The 16894-nt window shown below is 33.6% G+C and overlaps 2 protein-coding genes across 2 annotated transcripts; both read left to right on the top strand.

The window, feature by feature from the left end:
* Nucleotides 1–1439: 1439 nt before the first annotated feature.
* On the top strand, nucleotides 1440–5763 carry LOC103852760 (RING-H2 finger protein ATL11-like). Its single transcript, XM_033285018.1, has one exon. The coding sequence runs from the start codon at nucleotides 1493–1495 to the stop codon at nucleotides 2702–2704; it is 1212 nt and encodes a 403-aa protein (XP_033140909.1). The 5' UTR covers nucleotides 1440–1492; the 3' UTR covers nucleotides 2705–5763.
* A 1964-nt stretch (nucleotides 5764–7727) lies between these two features.
* On the top strand, nucleotides 7728–15682 carry LOC103853375 (RING-H2 finger protein ATL11-like). Its single transcript, XM_033285019.1, has one exon. It carries the CDS (start codon nucleotides 13636–13638, stop codon nucleotides 14824–14826), a length of 1191 nt encoding a protein of 396 aa, XP_033140910.1. The 5' UTR covers nucleotides 7728–13635; the 3' UTR covers nucleotides 14827–15682.
* Nucleotides 15683–16894: the final 1212 nt, after the last annotated feature.

Genomic DNA, 16894 nt, shown 5'->3' with positions numbered 1-16894 from the left:
ACCATATGATCTTAGAATAAAAGCATATTATATTTATTATTTTTAATATAAGATAAAGTTTCAATGATTTATAATATTTAAATATAAATAGTTTTAATGTAAACACATTACGGGTGGACGGGCCAACTCCTAGTTAATCATAAAACCGACTATAGAGCCCTATAACGTTTTAATTTACAACTCTCTTTATAGTGTTTGTAATGGTGGTCGGCGGCTGCGAAATTTTGTATCATATTGTATAAAATATCATCACTCAATACCAAATTTAATGAAATTACAATTATTTCAATCAGCCAGAATATACAAACACTTCGGCTTCCAGACGCTACACAAATACTAGTAGTAACTATAAACTTTTTACAGCCGAATTCTTGATTAAACAAAATTTTCTAGTCAAAAACATTAATATATTCTTACTCAACCATTGGACCAATGTACTAATATACTCCTTTTGTCTTTTAACAATTTATACTCATTGTATTGTTTAGAGATTTGTAAATATATGCTTATAATATTACGTCAAATCGTCGATTACCCCATCTCTATTCAATCATATTCCATACAGCAATGGTCAGATAGAGGCTCTTAGAAAAACCATTCAAATTTTTTTTGTTAAGATAATCAACAAGAGCATGGATCAAGATAATCGACGATTTGCCATCACTAATCTGGCTTTGCATCGTGCTTAATCCCATGTCGTCATCACGTCGTTTTCCAATTTAAGTTATGTTTTTATGGAACAAGTCTTGTTGATTATCTTAACAACATAACTTAAATTGGAAAACGACGTGATGACGACATGGATTAAGCACGATGCAAAGCCAGACTAGTGATGGCTAATTAATTTTATTTTGCTAGTCAACTTGAAACCTTCACGCGTAACTGCGTTAGAAGCCCATATAGTGAAAAATACAAATCCATTTTAACTATTATTTGACCAATAAACCACCATCTCATGTTATTCTAGAGTTTACCATTATGATCCTGTGATACATCAAAATCTAAAATTATGTATATCGAAGTTGATGGACTACTGTTTGCTGACATAACTAAAATTTTAAATGTGAAGATACATTAACTTAAAAAGTGCGATAGGCTTGAAGTTATCCCGGGCATTAACAAGTAATTATCAACGCAATATTTTCAGTAACCGGCTGTTTCACTGATAAAAGACATCTCAACTTCTTGATGGAAAGATCACGATAATGTCATATAATTTATACAAATGTTATATATAACATATTAATTGGTTATGATGCAAACATCTTTTAAATAGTACCATTGTTCAACCTTCAAAGTCAACCTACCAACCACAAAAGGCCCATTGTAACCATTGAGCAACCTCAAATTACAGTAGCTCTTAATGTTCCTCTTGTTCTTATCGTATCATCTCCTTCGATCATCATCCCAATATTTTTCTTTTCTTCAAACACAAAAAATATATAGGATTTGTGCATAGACCGGAGACGAAACCGGCTAAAGCTTTGTCCTCATGAACCCTAAAGGTAGAATAAGTCTCAAACGTTCAATCACCGGTCATCATGGTTCGATCTTACAGCTACACCTCTTTCTCCTACTCTTCTCCGGCCAAGCTTCGGCTCAAGCCACTCACGGCGGTTCAGATATGTATAGAGAAAGCTCCCGGTTCGACCCAACCATGGCAATACTCATGATCGTCCTCGTCAGCGTTTTCTTCGCTCTAGGGTTCTTCTCCGTATATATCCGTAGGTGCCTCGAGCGAGTCATGGGGATGGACAACACACACCCCGCTGATGCCGGCGGAAACTGGCTTTCTCTGAGCCGCCCGCAGGCGCGTGGACTTGACGCGTCTGTCATTGAGACTTTTCCTACGTTCAGATACTCAACGGTGAAAACGCTTAGGATTGGCAAAGAGGCCCTTGAGTGTCCTGTCTGCTTAAACGAGTTCGAAGACGCTGAAAGGCTGCGTTTGATTCCTAAATGTTGCCACGTGTTCCATCCTGGTTGTATAGATGCTTGGCTTCAGTCTCACCCAACGTGTCCTCTTTGCCGCGCTAACCTCGTCCCCGTACCGGGAGAACCGATTGTTTCTATCCAGATACCCGGTTTAGCGGATGAAGCTCCCGGTTCTGAGTTAACCGGTGATCGGATTACGGTTTTGGGTTCTCCGGATGCGAGATTAATTGACTCAGTGGCCTTAACCGGTAACCAGAGTATGCCACGTAGGTCTTTGTCTACCGGATGGAACTTAGCCGGAGTTTTCACCAATTCTGATTGGACTGGTCAACATGGAGAGAATCTAGACCGGTTCACGCTTAGGTTACCGCAAGACATTTACAATAAGCTAGTGAACCCAAGTTTTTCAAAAGGTCACGTGGCGTTACCTCAGGTGATGAGTTCAGCGAGAGGGTACAGAACCGGAAGCCTAGAGACTGACACAAACTATTTCTACTATGAACGGTTTGACCAAGGTGGTCGGTTAGACCGTAGACCATTTTCCATGACTCCTCCGTACAGGACAGGTTCGATCAATACGTCTCCGGGTGGCAGTGGTGATCAGGTGCGTGCTGGTACACCAAAAGGTTTGCTTCTAGCGATGAAATCACCGTTCGATCGGTTGTTTCTTGGAAAGAACAACATTGGTGAACGTTCATCAAACAACAACATCGGTGAACGTTCGTCGGATCACCTTCGTGCCGGCAACGCTAGCCATCTGACTGTGTAGATCAAAGTCGCATAGTTGGTTGTTTAAGGAACTCTTACTACATATTTTATTTTTATTTTCGCATTCTGTATGTTCAGTTTAATTTTGCGGAACGAGGTCCGCTCTTTGATTTTTTTTTTCTGCGGGTCAATTATTTTTAAAAAAACTAGTATATAACTAATTTTTTTTGTTTTTTTCTTAACGCTGATTTATTATGATAATATAATTATGATATGAGAAAAATTACATCGAAGATTCGACAACCGATAATATTACATGCCTTATAAGGATCTACGCCTAATTACATCACATGAGCCGTGCTATAAAGATCCACGACTGACCAGATTTACCTGCACCATGTTGAATATCATTTGTAACGTTTCTTTCGTAGTTTGCATAATTATTTAATAAATCGTTTTCTGCGGAACTTGAAACATGGATTTCCTGTAATCTGCAAGAAATTACATAGTCTGGATTTCGAATCTCATACCTGAATGTAGAAGTCTTTAAAATTTAACTAGTAGGCTATGATGCTTCCACAAATTTTTTTTAGTTTAAACCTAAAAAAAATTGAGATGTGAAAGGATGGTATCTGAAATCTTTTTATAAACTCTTGAAATGAGAATTGGTACCTCTTTAATTTATTTTTCAGTGTGTTAGATACTCCGCTCGTCTCTATCCCAGCAATGAAAATTTTCTAATAATTGTGGTTGTTTGTTCGAATGCATCACGATATTCCTAGATAGTCCCCCAAATCAGTACAACGTAATGCGGCTAAGCTTTAGACCAATATAAAAAAATACTCTATTTTATTGTTTCGAGAAATAGTTTGAATTTCGCCTCAAAATCTATTTTTTGTTTATCCCAAAAATGAAATTTCTTTGGTCCAGCGATAAAAGAATTAAAGGTTTTACATCAGATCTAGGTTTTCGATTCTTAAAAATAGTCTAATAATTTATGAATACAAAATAAATTATAAAATGGTGTAGTTAAAATTATTTGAATATGATTATGAATGAGAGAACATGAACTTTGGTGGTTTATGCTAATGGCATCGTTATGAGACCAGCTTCTCATGTATATAAAAGGAGGTGTTAGTGGAACTTAAATTTATATAAATTTTGATAATTTTAAAATTTGATATATTTGTTAAATTTAGAAATAGTTGGAGAGATTTTGTATATTGTTAAAATCTGCAACAATAAAATATTATAATTATTTAAGAATCCAAGGAGTATATGTAGTATTTTCAAATCTTGTTTACTGAGTTAAAATGTTAAAACAACTCTCAATAACTCTAATTTTAATATTTATAAAATTATTAAAATCGAAAACTTTTGAATAAAAATAATTTTTTATAGAATTATAAAATTATCAAACTAATAACACTAAATTTTAATGAGAAAGTGAAAATCTATAAATCAATAACTTCAAGATTGAAATAGTCACAATACATCAAATTCTCACTAACATCCCCAAAACCTATTGTCGAAATAGATGTCAAAAAAAATATTGTTGAAATAATAAAATTTAATCTAGAAAATTATGTAAGCTTATTGTTACCACAAAACATTACGTAAGCTTAAAGTTATTAAGACAACTAATAACCAAGATGTATTAGACTGAGACTATAATTCTCTACTAAATTCTATTCCGCGCGGTTCTGCGTGATTATTTTTATTTAAATTTAAAATTTAAATTGTAAAATTTTAATTTTTTTATTCGATGATATTTACACATTTGGTGTAAATTGTTTTTTTTGTTTTTCCTGAATAAATTAGATTGTTTGAATGGGTATTGAATTATAGTTGATAATTTAACATTATCACTATATGTGTAGTTGGAAATTATATTTATCAAACAATATAAAAAATTATATTTCACAAAACAAATTATTGTAATTTTTTAGTTTAATTTTTTTTAGTCTGACACATATGAACATAATATATTTTAAATACATAGATTTATAGTTTTAAAAATAAATTAAATAGTTTGAATATAATAAAATAATATATTTGACAAATGAACATAACTTGAATGGGTAAATATGAAACAAAGAAATAATTTAATCTTTTTATATCTTTTTTTTAACACAGATAGCATACATTACATCATCGTATAATCTCTAACTCAATTAGACATTATCATTAACCAAATGCCACATATGCGATATTGATGTACAGTTCCACATATAATGATTCCACGATGAACCTCTCTCCAAATCACTTCGACGGATGGTTCTACATGTACGACATTCTCGATGGAAAGGCTCTCTGTACAGTAAACGGCCACAACGAAAGGATCTGCCTATGGTAGTCTGGAAACCTGAAAACTTGCATCCTATGATATGCAAGAAAATAGTCTGAGTTCCGAATCCCAAACCTAGATATAAAAGCCTTTAAACCTTACTCAATAGCATAAAGTGCTTCAACAGAAATAATTTAATCTATATTAATATTATTAGAAAATAAAATAAAAATGATAGAATAATTAAAAATGCATGAATAGCTTCCAGTTTTGAATGGCTTAACATTTATAAGAAAGGTTATGGGAATAAGGGAAGCCATGGAAAAAGGTTTAGGCGATTTGTTTGTGTGGATTTTTGTGAGTGGGAACTGTCGATGACTTAAATCCTATATTTATAGAGTTTAGATTAGTTTTTGGTTAGTTTAAAATTTCGAAAATATAGTAATACTAAAGATTTACATGAATATATGTTATTCCAAAAACAATTTTAAATACTTGCAAAGATATTTTAATTTATTTTTATAATTTCAACTAAATTAAACTATTAATGTGTCTTATATTACTCAAATATCTTAAGGAAAGTATATAATTTAGCCAGATTGTTAGGAATATATTTGTTTTTATTAAGATTTAGATAGAAGTAACTGATTAAGGTATTCATTTTTTAAATGGGTGTATACATTAGAATTTAATATATTAACTTTAGGCTTAATATTTTGGCATATATTAGAATTTAATATATTAACTTTCTGTTATGTGTTTATATTTCGTTATACTTCATATCTCGTATGAAGTAATCAAAAATTAACTTTCAAATATCTATGAATTTTTACACCAAACATATATGATTGAAAATTAAGTGATAATGCTATAGTATTAGATTCATGTTTTCATGTTTTCCATGAGGAACAAAAGCCTAATACGCGTTACTTTGATTCAAACGTTGAGAAACTAAGTTTCACTAAAGAAATGTCATTAATGTTAAGGCCAATTTCAATGGGATACTAAAACACCAAACTTGATATATTTTTAAATCTAAGATGGAACACACAAAAATTACAATATTTCACCTAATTTGGTATATATGGTGTTACACCAAATTCAGTGCAAGACTATTCATTACAACAAATATTTAATATACATATTTTATTGTGTTTCATTTAATAATATAGTTCAATTATTATTATTAATTTGTTCATATATAAACATAAATATACTGTCTTATTTGTATTTTTAAATTATTTTTACAAAATTAAAATATTTTTATTTTATATTGAAGTAAGAAATCATTAAATGACTGTTATTATTTACTTTATATTGTAAAAAAAGTAAAATATCATAAAAAAATTATATTTTATTTTTAATAATATAAAATTTTAATTAGCATTTTAAAAAATATATAAATTAATAATATAAGCTGGATAATATTAAAATGCATATTAAATTTGAAATAAACACTCAAAACATAAGATGAGTATATTATTTTGTTATGTGCTTTTCATAATTAATAGTTTGTAATTTTAATATAATATTTTATATAAAACAAATGCGTAAAAAATATAATATTGTTAAACCACAAAATATAAATGTAAATAAATTCTATAGACATAAAATTACAAAAATTTAAAAAGATAATATCTATGTGTGATAAATAACTATTTATCAGTTACAAATAATAAAAATATGAAAATTATTAAAACTAAATACATTAAATAATATATAATATTATTCTTGGTGTAGTATTTAGTGTTATGTTGGAGATGACAAAAAATGTATGATACCAAATCACTAAATTTGATTTAACATTAAATTTGGTGTCATGGTTGGATATGTCTTAGAACATAAAGGGATGATAGTGTAAAAATCAAGTAACAAATTCATGTGTTTGTGTATTTCATAAGAAACAAAAATTATAGAATGAGTTACTTTGGATGATTCAAACATCAAGAAAATAAATTTTAGGTTAAAACAAATAATTCAGAATAAGTAACTGTATAATTCAGTGACCGGGTGATCTGATAAGGAAAATTTAAATCGGTTGAGTCATTTGACATAACTAATTATTAAGTGAAAATAAATAAATTATTTATTTAATAAGTATAATGGTATATGAAGCATGTTTTTATATTTAGTCACAACATGTTTAATTACGTTGGCAAATTTTAAATAAGATTTTAAATTAATAGATTAAATTTTAGTTGCATCTAGGCATGGGCATTTGGGGTCCCAATCGAGTTTCGGTTTAGTCCAATCGGGTTTCGGTTTTTCGGGTTTATCAAAATCAGCTCCATTCGGGTTATATGAAAATTCGGTTCGGGACCGGTTCGGGTTCTATCGGGTTCGGGTCGGGTTTAGTAAATCTTCAAAGAACCGGTATAACCCGATGTACTTTCGGGTTCGGGTCCCAATCGGTTCTTCGGTTTAAATGTACCTGATTTATATCTACTTTGTAACAAAAAAATAACTAAAATCGGTTCTTTGGTTTTAAAATACTTGATTTCTACCTATTTTGTAACCAAAACATAAATAAAATCGGTTCAAAAAAAAAAAAAAAGGAACATCAAATGTAATCATTCAAAATCAAGTGAAAGGTAAACATAGTTATTGATCGAAAGAAAACCAAATAAATGAAAGCATGAAACGAAAATCAAGTTCTCATGAAATAAAAAAATTATTCAATGAAAAATAAAACCCAAATCTAGGTTTATATCGCCATTACGCATGAGCTTAAACCAACAGTGTCACATAATTATAATTGTAGTTTATTGGTCAAATAAGAGTTAAAAACATTGAGCTTAAACCAACAGTGTCACATAATTATAATTGTAGTTTATTGGTCAAATAAGAGTTAAAAACGATTTGTATTTTTCAGAATAGGTTTATATCGCCATTACGCATGAAAATTTCACGTTGACTTGCAAAATTAAATTAATAACTAATAAGCGATCACTAATCTGGCTCTGCATCGTGTTTCATCCCATGTCCACAAAGGCGGATCTAGAGAATATTACAAGAGGGAGCACACACTATTAAATAACAAAATTTTCAGCCAAAAATGCATGAGACATTAAAAATCTCTTAAGATAAGACCATTTGAGTTTCTTGATTTCAATAATATGAATGAAAGTAAAACTTATGCGTGTGGCACTTGCCCCACCTAGGTCTGTTCCTGGACTTGTCATCACGTCGTTTTCCAATTCACAGGTTTATGTTCTTAAAATGTCGATAGGTTGATCCATGCTCTTGTTGATTATCTTAACAAAGAAAAAATAGAAAGGTCTGTTAAGAGTCTCTATCTGAACATTTCTGTATGTAACAGTGATTGGATAAAGATGTATTTACAAATATTTACATAAATTTACAGAATTCTAACTAGTACAATGAATGTAAATTCTTTATAAAAAAAGAAGTGAATTAGTACTGTTGGTCTAATGGTTGATTAATATTTTTCACTAGATATTATACGGTTAGTTTTGAGTTATTTTCTTAAGCTAATAAAGAGAGTTATTTTTATACTTAATCTTATACAATCTTTGAATTCAATAAATGGTATCAGAGCTTCAGGAAGAGATGAGTGATATAGTCGTGAAAACAAAAGACATTGGAAGATCATCCTTAATTCAATGTCCGATGCTTACCTCAAAAAATTATACGGTGTGGGCTATGAGGATGAAGGTGTCACTTAAAGTACACAAGGTCTAGGAAGTTATAGAAACATAATCAAACATAATCAATCGAAGGAGACAAGAAGACATGTCCATCGCTTTATTGTTCCAATCCATACCCGAGACGTTTATCTTACAAGTCGAAGAACTTGATACTTCAAAGAAAGTATGTGAAGCAATTAAGGCAAAGCATGTAGGAGCAGAAAGAGTAAAAGAAGTTAGATTGCAAACACTAATGAAGGAATTTGATCGTCTCAAAATGAAAGACACTGGGACAATCGATGAATTTGGAGGAAAGTTAGCCGAAATATCATCAAAATCTGCAGTCCTAGGAGTAAGTATTGAGGAATCTAAGCCAGTTAAAAAAAACCCCAAAGTACTCTCTCACAAGAAGTATATACATATTGTGGCTTCACTAGAACAAGTGCTAGATCTTAATACCACCAGTTTCGATGATATCATAGGGCGTCTAAAGGCCTTCGAAGAATGTTTCTTCAATGAAGAAGAACCCCAAGAAGATCAAAGTAAACTAATGTATGCAAACATGGAGACTCAAAACGGTCAATCAAGTTGAGATTACAATGGAGACTTTAGAAACAGAGTTCGAGGAGGGTGTTTCTATTACAGGGGAAGAGGTCATGGACGGTTTAATGGAGAAAGAGACACATCGGAGGTAATGTGTTTTCACTGTGATAAGTTAGGTCACTTTGTGTCTAACTGTCATGATCGCTTACATAAGCTACAAGAAATCTAGGAGACTGATAACAGCGACACACAAGTACGGATGAGCTTATGATGCACGCAGTAGTATGCCTAAACGAGAAGAATTTCATACCAGATAAGTTTGAAACATATACCGGTGAAGAAAGAATATGGTATCTCGACAACGGTCCCATCAATCCTATGACTAGGAGACGGAGGTATTTTTCAAAACTTGATAATACAGTCACTGGAAAAGTAAGATTTGGAGATGACTCACACATAGATAATAAAGGAAAATGCACGATATCATTTACTGACATGCACGGCGAATCGAGGAAGATGACCAATGTCTATTTCATCCCCGATTTAAGAAGAAACATTATAAGTCTTGGTCCAGATACAGAATCAGGGTGCGATATAAGATTGAGAAAAGAATACCTAACAATGCATGATCACAATGGGAAACTACTTGTCAAAACAAATACATCAAAAAATCGATTATATAAAGTCTGTATGGGAGTATGAAACATTGAGTTGCTACACCTAGCAACAATAAGTGAGATAACTAGATGGCATGTTCGATTAGGACACATAAATCTTGAAGTACTAAAGTCTATGATATGAAAGGAATTGTTCAAAGAATTCCGAGTGAATGTTGAAAATAAATCTTTCCATCATGTCTACTAGGGAAACAAACAAGAAACATTCTTTAAGCAACTACATATCGAGCAACGAAGACACTCCAGCTCATGCATGGAGACCTCTGTGGACTTATAACACCGAGCACACCAGAGGGAAATAAGTACGTTTTCGTCATCACTGATGATTATTCAAGATACATGTGGACAATTCTCTTGAAAGAAAAGAGTAACGCCTTCGAGTTTAAGAAACTCAAGTGTCTGGTAGAGCAAGAAACATGGACGAGTATTGAGACCTTCAGGACAGATAGAGGAAGAGAATTCACATTACATGAATTCAACTCATTATGTGACATCTCCGGCATAAGGCGGCATCTCACCGCTACCTACAGTCCACAAGAGAATGGTGGGTAGAAAAAGGAAATGGAACCCTAATAGAGATGGCGAGAAGTATACTAAAACACATGCATATGCCAAACTATCTATGGGGAGAAGAAATACGAAATTCCACATATATCTTAAATCGCATAGCCACAAGATCTCTTAAAGATAAAACTCCATACAAAGTTTTTTGTATGAAGAAGCCAAACATTGATCACCTCCAAATTTTTGGGTGCCACGGATATGCAAAGATAGAGAAGCCGCATTTGAAGAAAATTAGATGACAGATCACACATGCTTGTTCAACTAGGAACAGAACTAGGGTCAAAAGCATACCGATTACTTGAACCGAAAACCCAGAAAATAGTGGTAAGCCGCGATGTGGTATTTGACGAGACCCAGGGATGGAACTGGAACCAAGCGACACATAACAAGATAATAATGGAATTTTGTTCTGACTTTCGGAAGATTTGGAAACCAAGGCATACAAGAAGATATTGAAGGAGAGATGACAAACATAGAACCAGTCGAGAATACTAATGAAGAAACTCATCACAGTAACAATGAAGATGATGATTTTGTGACTTCACATGAAGACGAAACAGAACAGCCTCAAGTACCGCTGAGAAGAACAGAGAGGCAGAGTGTAAAGCCTAAATATCTTAAGGACTATGTCTTATTCGCATAAGAAGAATGAGAAAGATTAATATTGTGTCTAAACAACGAGACAAGAGATTTTTTTGGAAGCAAAAGAACACAGGAAATGTATACTTGCTTGAGAAGATGAAATCCTTTCAATCGAGAAGAATGAAACATGGACGCTTTTCGAACTTCTATTTAGGGTAAAGACAATAGGATTAAAGTGGGTTTCAAGCTAAAATGCAACACATATGGCATTATTAATAAATACAAGGCTCGACTCGTCAAAGGGTATGTACAACGTCATGGTGTTGATTTTGATGAGCTCTTTTCTCTCATAGCTCGACTCGAGACAGTACAACTCCTTATCAATCTCCCAGCATCACATGGATAGGAGGTACATCATCTTGATGTAAAAACTGCATTCTTTCATAGAGAACTAAAAGAAACTGTGCATGTTACCCAACCAGAGGGGTTTGGAGTAAAGGGAAGTGAAAGCAAGGTTTACAAGTTAAACAAAGCTTTGTGTGGATTGAAACAAGCACCGAGAGCATGGAACCATAAGTTGAATGCAATACTTACGGAATTACAGTTCTACAAGCGTTCTAAAAATCTCTCAGTATATCGAAAGATGGTGAACAGCAAACTTCTTTTCGTAGCTGTTTATGTAGACGGCCTATTTGTCACCAGAACAAGTGTGAATGTTATCAACAAGTTTAAGAAGGAGATGGCGTCCAAATTTGAGATGAGCGATCTTGAAAGTTGACATATTATCTTGGGATTGAGGTATGTCAATACAAGGAAGGTCTAACGCTAAATCAAAGGCGACATGCATCGAAGATCTTAGAAGAAGCAGAGTTAAAGGACTGTAACTTAGCACACACGCCAATGGAGTCCAGCTTAAAATTGTCGAGAGGTAAGGATGAGAAAGATATATAGGCCTAGGGGTACAAAAGAAATATTGGATGTCTCAGATATTTTCTTCACACACGAATAGATTCGTCATATTGCGTAGGATCACTTAGTTGATACATGCATGCGCCTAAAGAGTCTCATGGTGCTGCAATGAAGCAGTGTCTGAGATAGTTTCAATGAGCCACAAGTCTTGGATTAACATTTGGATGCTCCATTCGAAGTTACAAAGCTGATTGGGTACAATGATATCAGCCATAACATTGATCCAGATGATGGAAAAAATACAACTGGACATATTTTCTATCTCGGTGAATCACCAATCACTTGGTGCTCACAAAAACAAGATACAGTCGCATTGTCATCGTGTGAGGTTGATTTTATGGCAAGACCGAAGCAGCAAGACAAACAATATGGCTTCAAGATATACTTGGTGAAGTGATTGGATCATCGTGTGAAGGGGTCGTGGTTAAGAATTGATAATATATCAGCTATTTCTCTAACAAAGAACCCGGTCTTCCATGGTTGAAGTAAACTCATACATACAAGATATCACTTCATAAGGGAATGCGTTGAGAATGGACAAGTGGAAGTCGAACATGTTCCTGGTAGCAAGCAAAATGCGGATGTTTTAACGAAGACACATGGAAGGATCAGGTTCAAGGAGATGAGAGATCTCATTGGGATTCAAGATGTGTCAAAAGATTTTTCAAGTTTAAGATTAATAGAGAGAATGTTGGTTTAAGCTTAAATGGATTAGGAGAAGGAAATGTCTAATACCTAATAAGATTAGAAATATTTAGATTACTATATAACGAGATGACAAGTTGTAGCATAACTTATGAATTTTAGAAATTGTGTCTGAGAATTTAAGTTTTGAACTATTTTCTTAAGCCAATAAAAAGAGTTATTCTTTGTACTTGATCTTATAAAATCATTGAATTCAACAGACACATCAAAATATTTGTGTAAGATCATTGTGATTTTAACTTTATATATTAAAGTTGATGGATACTACTTTCTACTGATATAACTAAAATAATTAAAACTTTAAATGTGAAAAACATTAACATGCAAAAACTTTGTCAAAAACGAAAACAAAAAATACATTAACTTATAAAGTGGGATAGGCTTGAAATCCTTTGGAAAATAGAAAGGACTTGCACAGTTAAGAAAGAACTGAAATGTTATAGACGCCGGGCATTAACAAGTATTGGCGACATTTGCACTAACTGGTTGTCTCATTGATAAAAGACGTCCCGGCTTCTAGTTGGAAAATCACAATCATGCCATATAATTTATATATTATTCTATACTTATTCGTTGTTAAAAAGGTATATGACGTTTTAGAAAAAAATATATATTCCAAATTAGGAAGAATTCAATTTTAATGAATAAATTTTATGTTATATGACATTTTATATTCTACTTTATTGATTGAATAGCGTTAAAATAGATAATTAATAATTTTTTGGTTCAAAAATAAAATAAATGTTTTTAAATTTATGTGCATGATCCTAAACATCATCTATTAGAAAATGGATAGTGTATATAACATATTAATTATAAATGATGCAAACATCTTTTAAATAGTGACATTGTTCAAACATCAAAAGCCAACCTACCACAAGACCCATTGTAACCGTTGAGCAACCTCAAATCTCAGTAATGTTTCTCTTGTTCTTATCCTAGCATCTCCTCTGATCATACTACCAGTATTGTTTCTTTCTTTTCTTAAAACACACACAAAAGTAGATAGGATTGTTGCATGGACTGGAGACTCATCAAGCCGGCAAAAGCTTGGTCCATGGACCCCAGAGGTCTCACCCGTTCAATCACCGGTCATCATGGTTCGATATTACAGCTACACCTCTGTCTCCTACTCTTCTCTGGCCACACTTCGGCTCAAGCCACTGATGGCGATTCAGATATGTATGGAGAAAGCTTCCGGTTGGATCCAAACATGGTAATACTCATGATTGTCCTAGTCAGCGTTTTCTTCACCCTCGGGTTTTTCTCCATATGTATCCGTAAGTGGCTCGAGCGAGTCACTGGAATGAACAACGCAAACTCCGTCGGCGCGGGTGGTAACAGGTTTTCTCTAAGCCGCCCACAGGCGCGTGGAATCGACGCATCAGTCATTGAGACTTTTCCTACGTTCCGATACTCAACGGTGAAGATGCTCATGATCATCAAAGAGGCCCTTGAGTGTCCTATTTGCTTAAACGAGTTTGAAGACGAGGAAACGCTGCGTTTGATTCCTAAATGTTGCCACGTGTTCCATCCCGATTGTATAGATGCTTGGTTCCAGTCTCACGCCACATGTCCTCTTTGCCGCGCCAATCTCGTCCCCGTACTGGGAGAGACGGTTGTTTCTATCCAGATACCCGGTTTAGCTGATGGTGCTCCTGGTTCTGAATTAACCGGTGATCGGACTACGGTTTTGGGTTCTCCGGATGCAAGATTGATTGATTCAGTGGCGTTGACATGTAACCAGAGTATGCCACGTAGGTCAATGTCTACCGGATGGAATTTAGCCGGGATTTTCACCAATTCCGGATGGACCGGTCAACATGAGGAGAATCTCGACCGGTTCACGCTTAGGTTACCGCGAGACATTCACAATAAGCTCGTGGACCCAAGCTTTTCAAAATGCCACGTGACGTTTCCTCAGATGATGAGTTCAGCCAGAGGGTACAGAACCGGAAACCTAGAGACAGATGCAAACTATTTCTACTATGAACGGTTCGACCAAGATGATCGGTTTGACCAAGATGATTGGTTTGACCAAGATGGTCGGTTAGACCGTAGACCATTCTCCATAACTCCTCCGTACCGGACATGTTCGATAAAATCACCGTTCGATTGGTTGTGTCTTGAAAAGAACAATATCGGTGAACGTTCGTCCGATCACCTTCGCTCCGGCCATGATAGCCCATCTGTAGACCAAGTCGTGTAATTGGTTATTTGAGGAAGTCTCTCTCTATATATATATATATTATTTTTTCTGAATTCTTCATTTTCAGTTTTAAACTTTTAATGTTGCCGAACGAGATCCGCTCTTTGTTTTTTGTTTTGTTCTTTCCTTGGCCGAATACATAATAAAATCATTTCGTCAGGAAATAAAATACAAAGCAAAATTAGTATGTGGTCTAATCACTAAGGGTTTATAAGAAGATTATCTTTGGAAGAGGCAATGTCATTCTTTATATAAGCTATACAATTGTTCTTGGCTACTTTAATAACGTGCTCAGCAAGAATGAGTTGAATCTCAAGTTTGAAGGTCTCACTGATACAATTCAGGATTGTAAACAAGTCTTTGATGCAGCAAGTGCTGATGTGCTAGCAAAACAACCAAAATCTTGAAACGTACGAGGGTGTTCCATTGTTATCCCAATTTTCTTAAACATTATGTCAGTGTTGACAAATGAGTTATAGTCTCCGATTGGGGTTTAACTTTAACTTTGTTGAAATTCTAATTGAGTTTTAAAACCATTTTTATTTCACTCCACTCTAAAGGCTTAAAATATTGTTAAAGAAAATTCAAAACCAAAATAACAAATTTTACTCTTAACATGATTTCTTTTTCTTAAAGCCACTAATTCATTACTTTTACTATTTCTACAAAAATGTTTATTATTTAGCAGTTAATCATCTCCAGGTGAATCAAAACTCATCCTCTGTTCTCATTATGAATCTTGATCGACTAATTACTCACGGCTTTATAATCTCAAATTTGGGACAGTGTATCACTAAAATATTATCACACTAATTTATCAAATTACTGTTAGAATCATATCTTATGTTACAGCATTCATCCGCTCAGTGCCGGCTCTTGACGTGTGCGGGAGGTGCAAAAGCACTGGGTCCAGTTTTTTTTTCAAAATTTTTCTTTATAATTAGGGCCCTGTTTTGGATAATCTAATATAATTAAGGCCCTTTTATTTTTTGGTTAAACCTAGTTAAGGCCCTTTTTTGTGGAAAACTATATATATTATGCACAGGGTCCATTAAATTTATGAGCCGGGCCTGCATCCGCTACTCATAAATATTATTTTGGTATAATTAAAAACAAAAAGAAAACAATACATTAGGTATAATAGTGTAGATAAAAGGGAAAATAGTGTTAACAATGTTGACGGCTGCAGCTAACGAGTTTGATATGTGACCGCATTCAATATTAAGCTACTGATGATTCTTGTACAGAAGCATATGGTATGGGGACTACCTTTATCACCACTCAAATCTTCTCCGCCTGTCCTTGAGGGTCCGATCTGCTCTCTATCGACCTTCATTTCATTGCCCAATTCTCCGCTTTGAGAAGATTTTTTCATCTGTTCATTTTTGGATCCGAAAACACGCACCGCCACAACATCGTCCATGATGAATGGTTATAGGATTAGCCGGGACCATCTTCTTCTTTCGCTTGAACCCCAAAGTCATCTTATCTCTTTAAGGAAGAAGGCAGAAGGCAGTGGCATCTTTTCCTAATGTGCACAAAAGTAAATACGTAACACGTGACATTTTTAGGGTTTCCAGAATTATGGACTCTAATTAGGCTTTAATAATTGGGCAATTGTCAATAATAACAACTTTTGAAGTTTATGTCTCAAAAATGACATTAGAAAGAGAAAGTCACAAAAATAACATTCATTAAAGGGTAAAATATCCCTAATACCCTTGGTTTAAAATTAAGTTTTTTATTTTCATTAAAATTTTTATTTTTTATTTTAATATTTTTTTTTATAAAATTTTAAACCCTAATTCCAAAACCCTACCCCTTAAATTTAAACCCTAAGGTTTGGATTAATTAACTCAAGAGGTATAAGTGTATATTTACCTCTTTAATGAAATCTATTTTTGTGACTTTGAGCCTTGAATGCTACTTTGGGAACAAAAACTTGGTTTGGTGCTATCCTAGTCTTTTTCTCTTAATAATTTAAGTAGAAGCATTTCTACAGCAGTAAATATATTGTCCCTTAATTTGTTTCTTTCTTGATATTTATATTAGATATAAATAAAATATA

Source organism: Brassica rapa, chromosome A02 (assembly GCF_000309985.2).
Source record: "Brassica rapa cultivar Chiifu-401-42 chromosome A02, CAAS_Brap_v3.01, whole genome shotgun sequence".
Classification (NCBI taxonomy): Eukaryota; Viridiplantae; Streptophyta; class Magnoliopsida; order Brassicales; family Brassicaceae; genus Brassica; species Brassica rapa.
The sequence above is the reverse complement of the archived record's forward strand: the minus strand, read 5'-3'. Positions and strand labels throughout refer to the sequence as shown.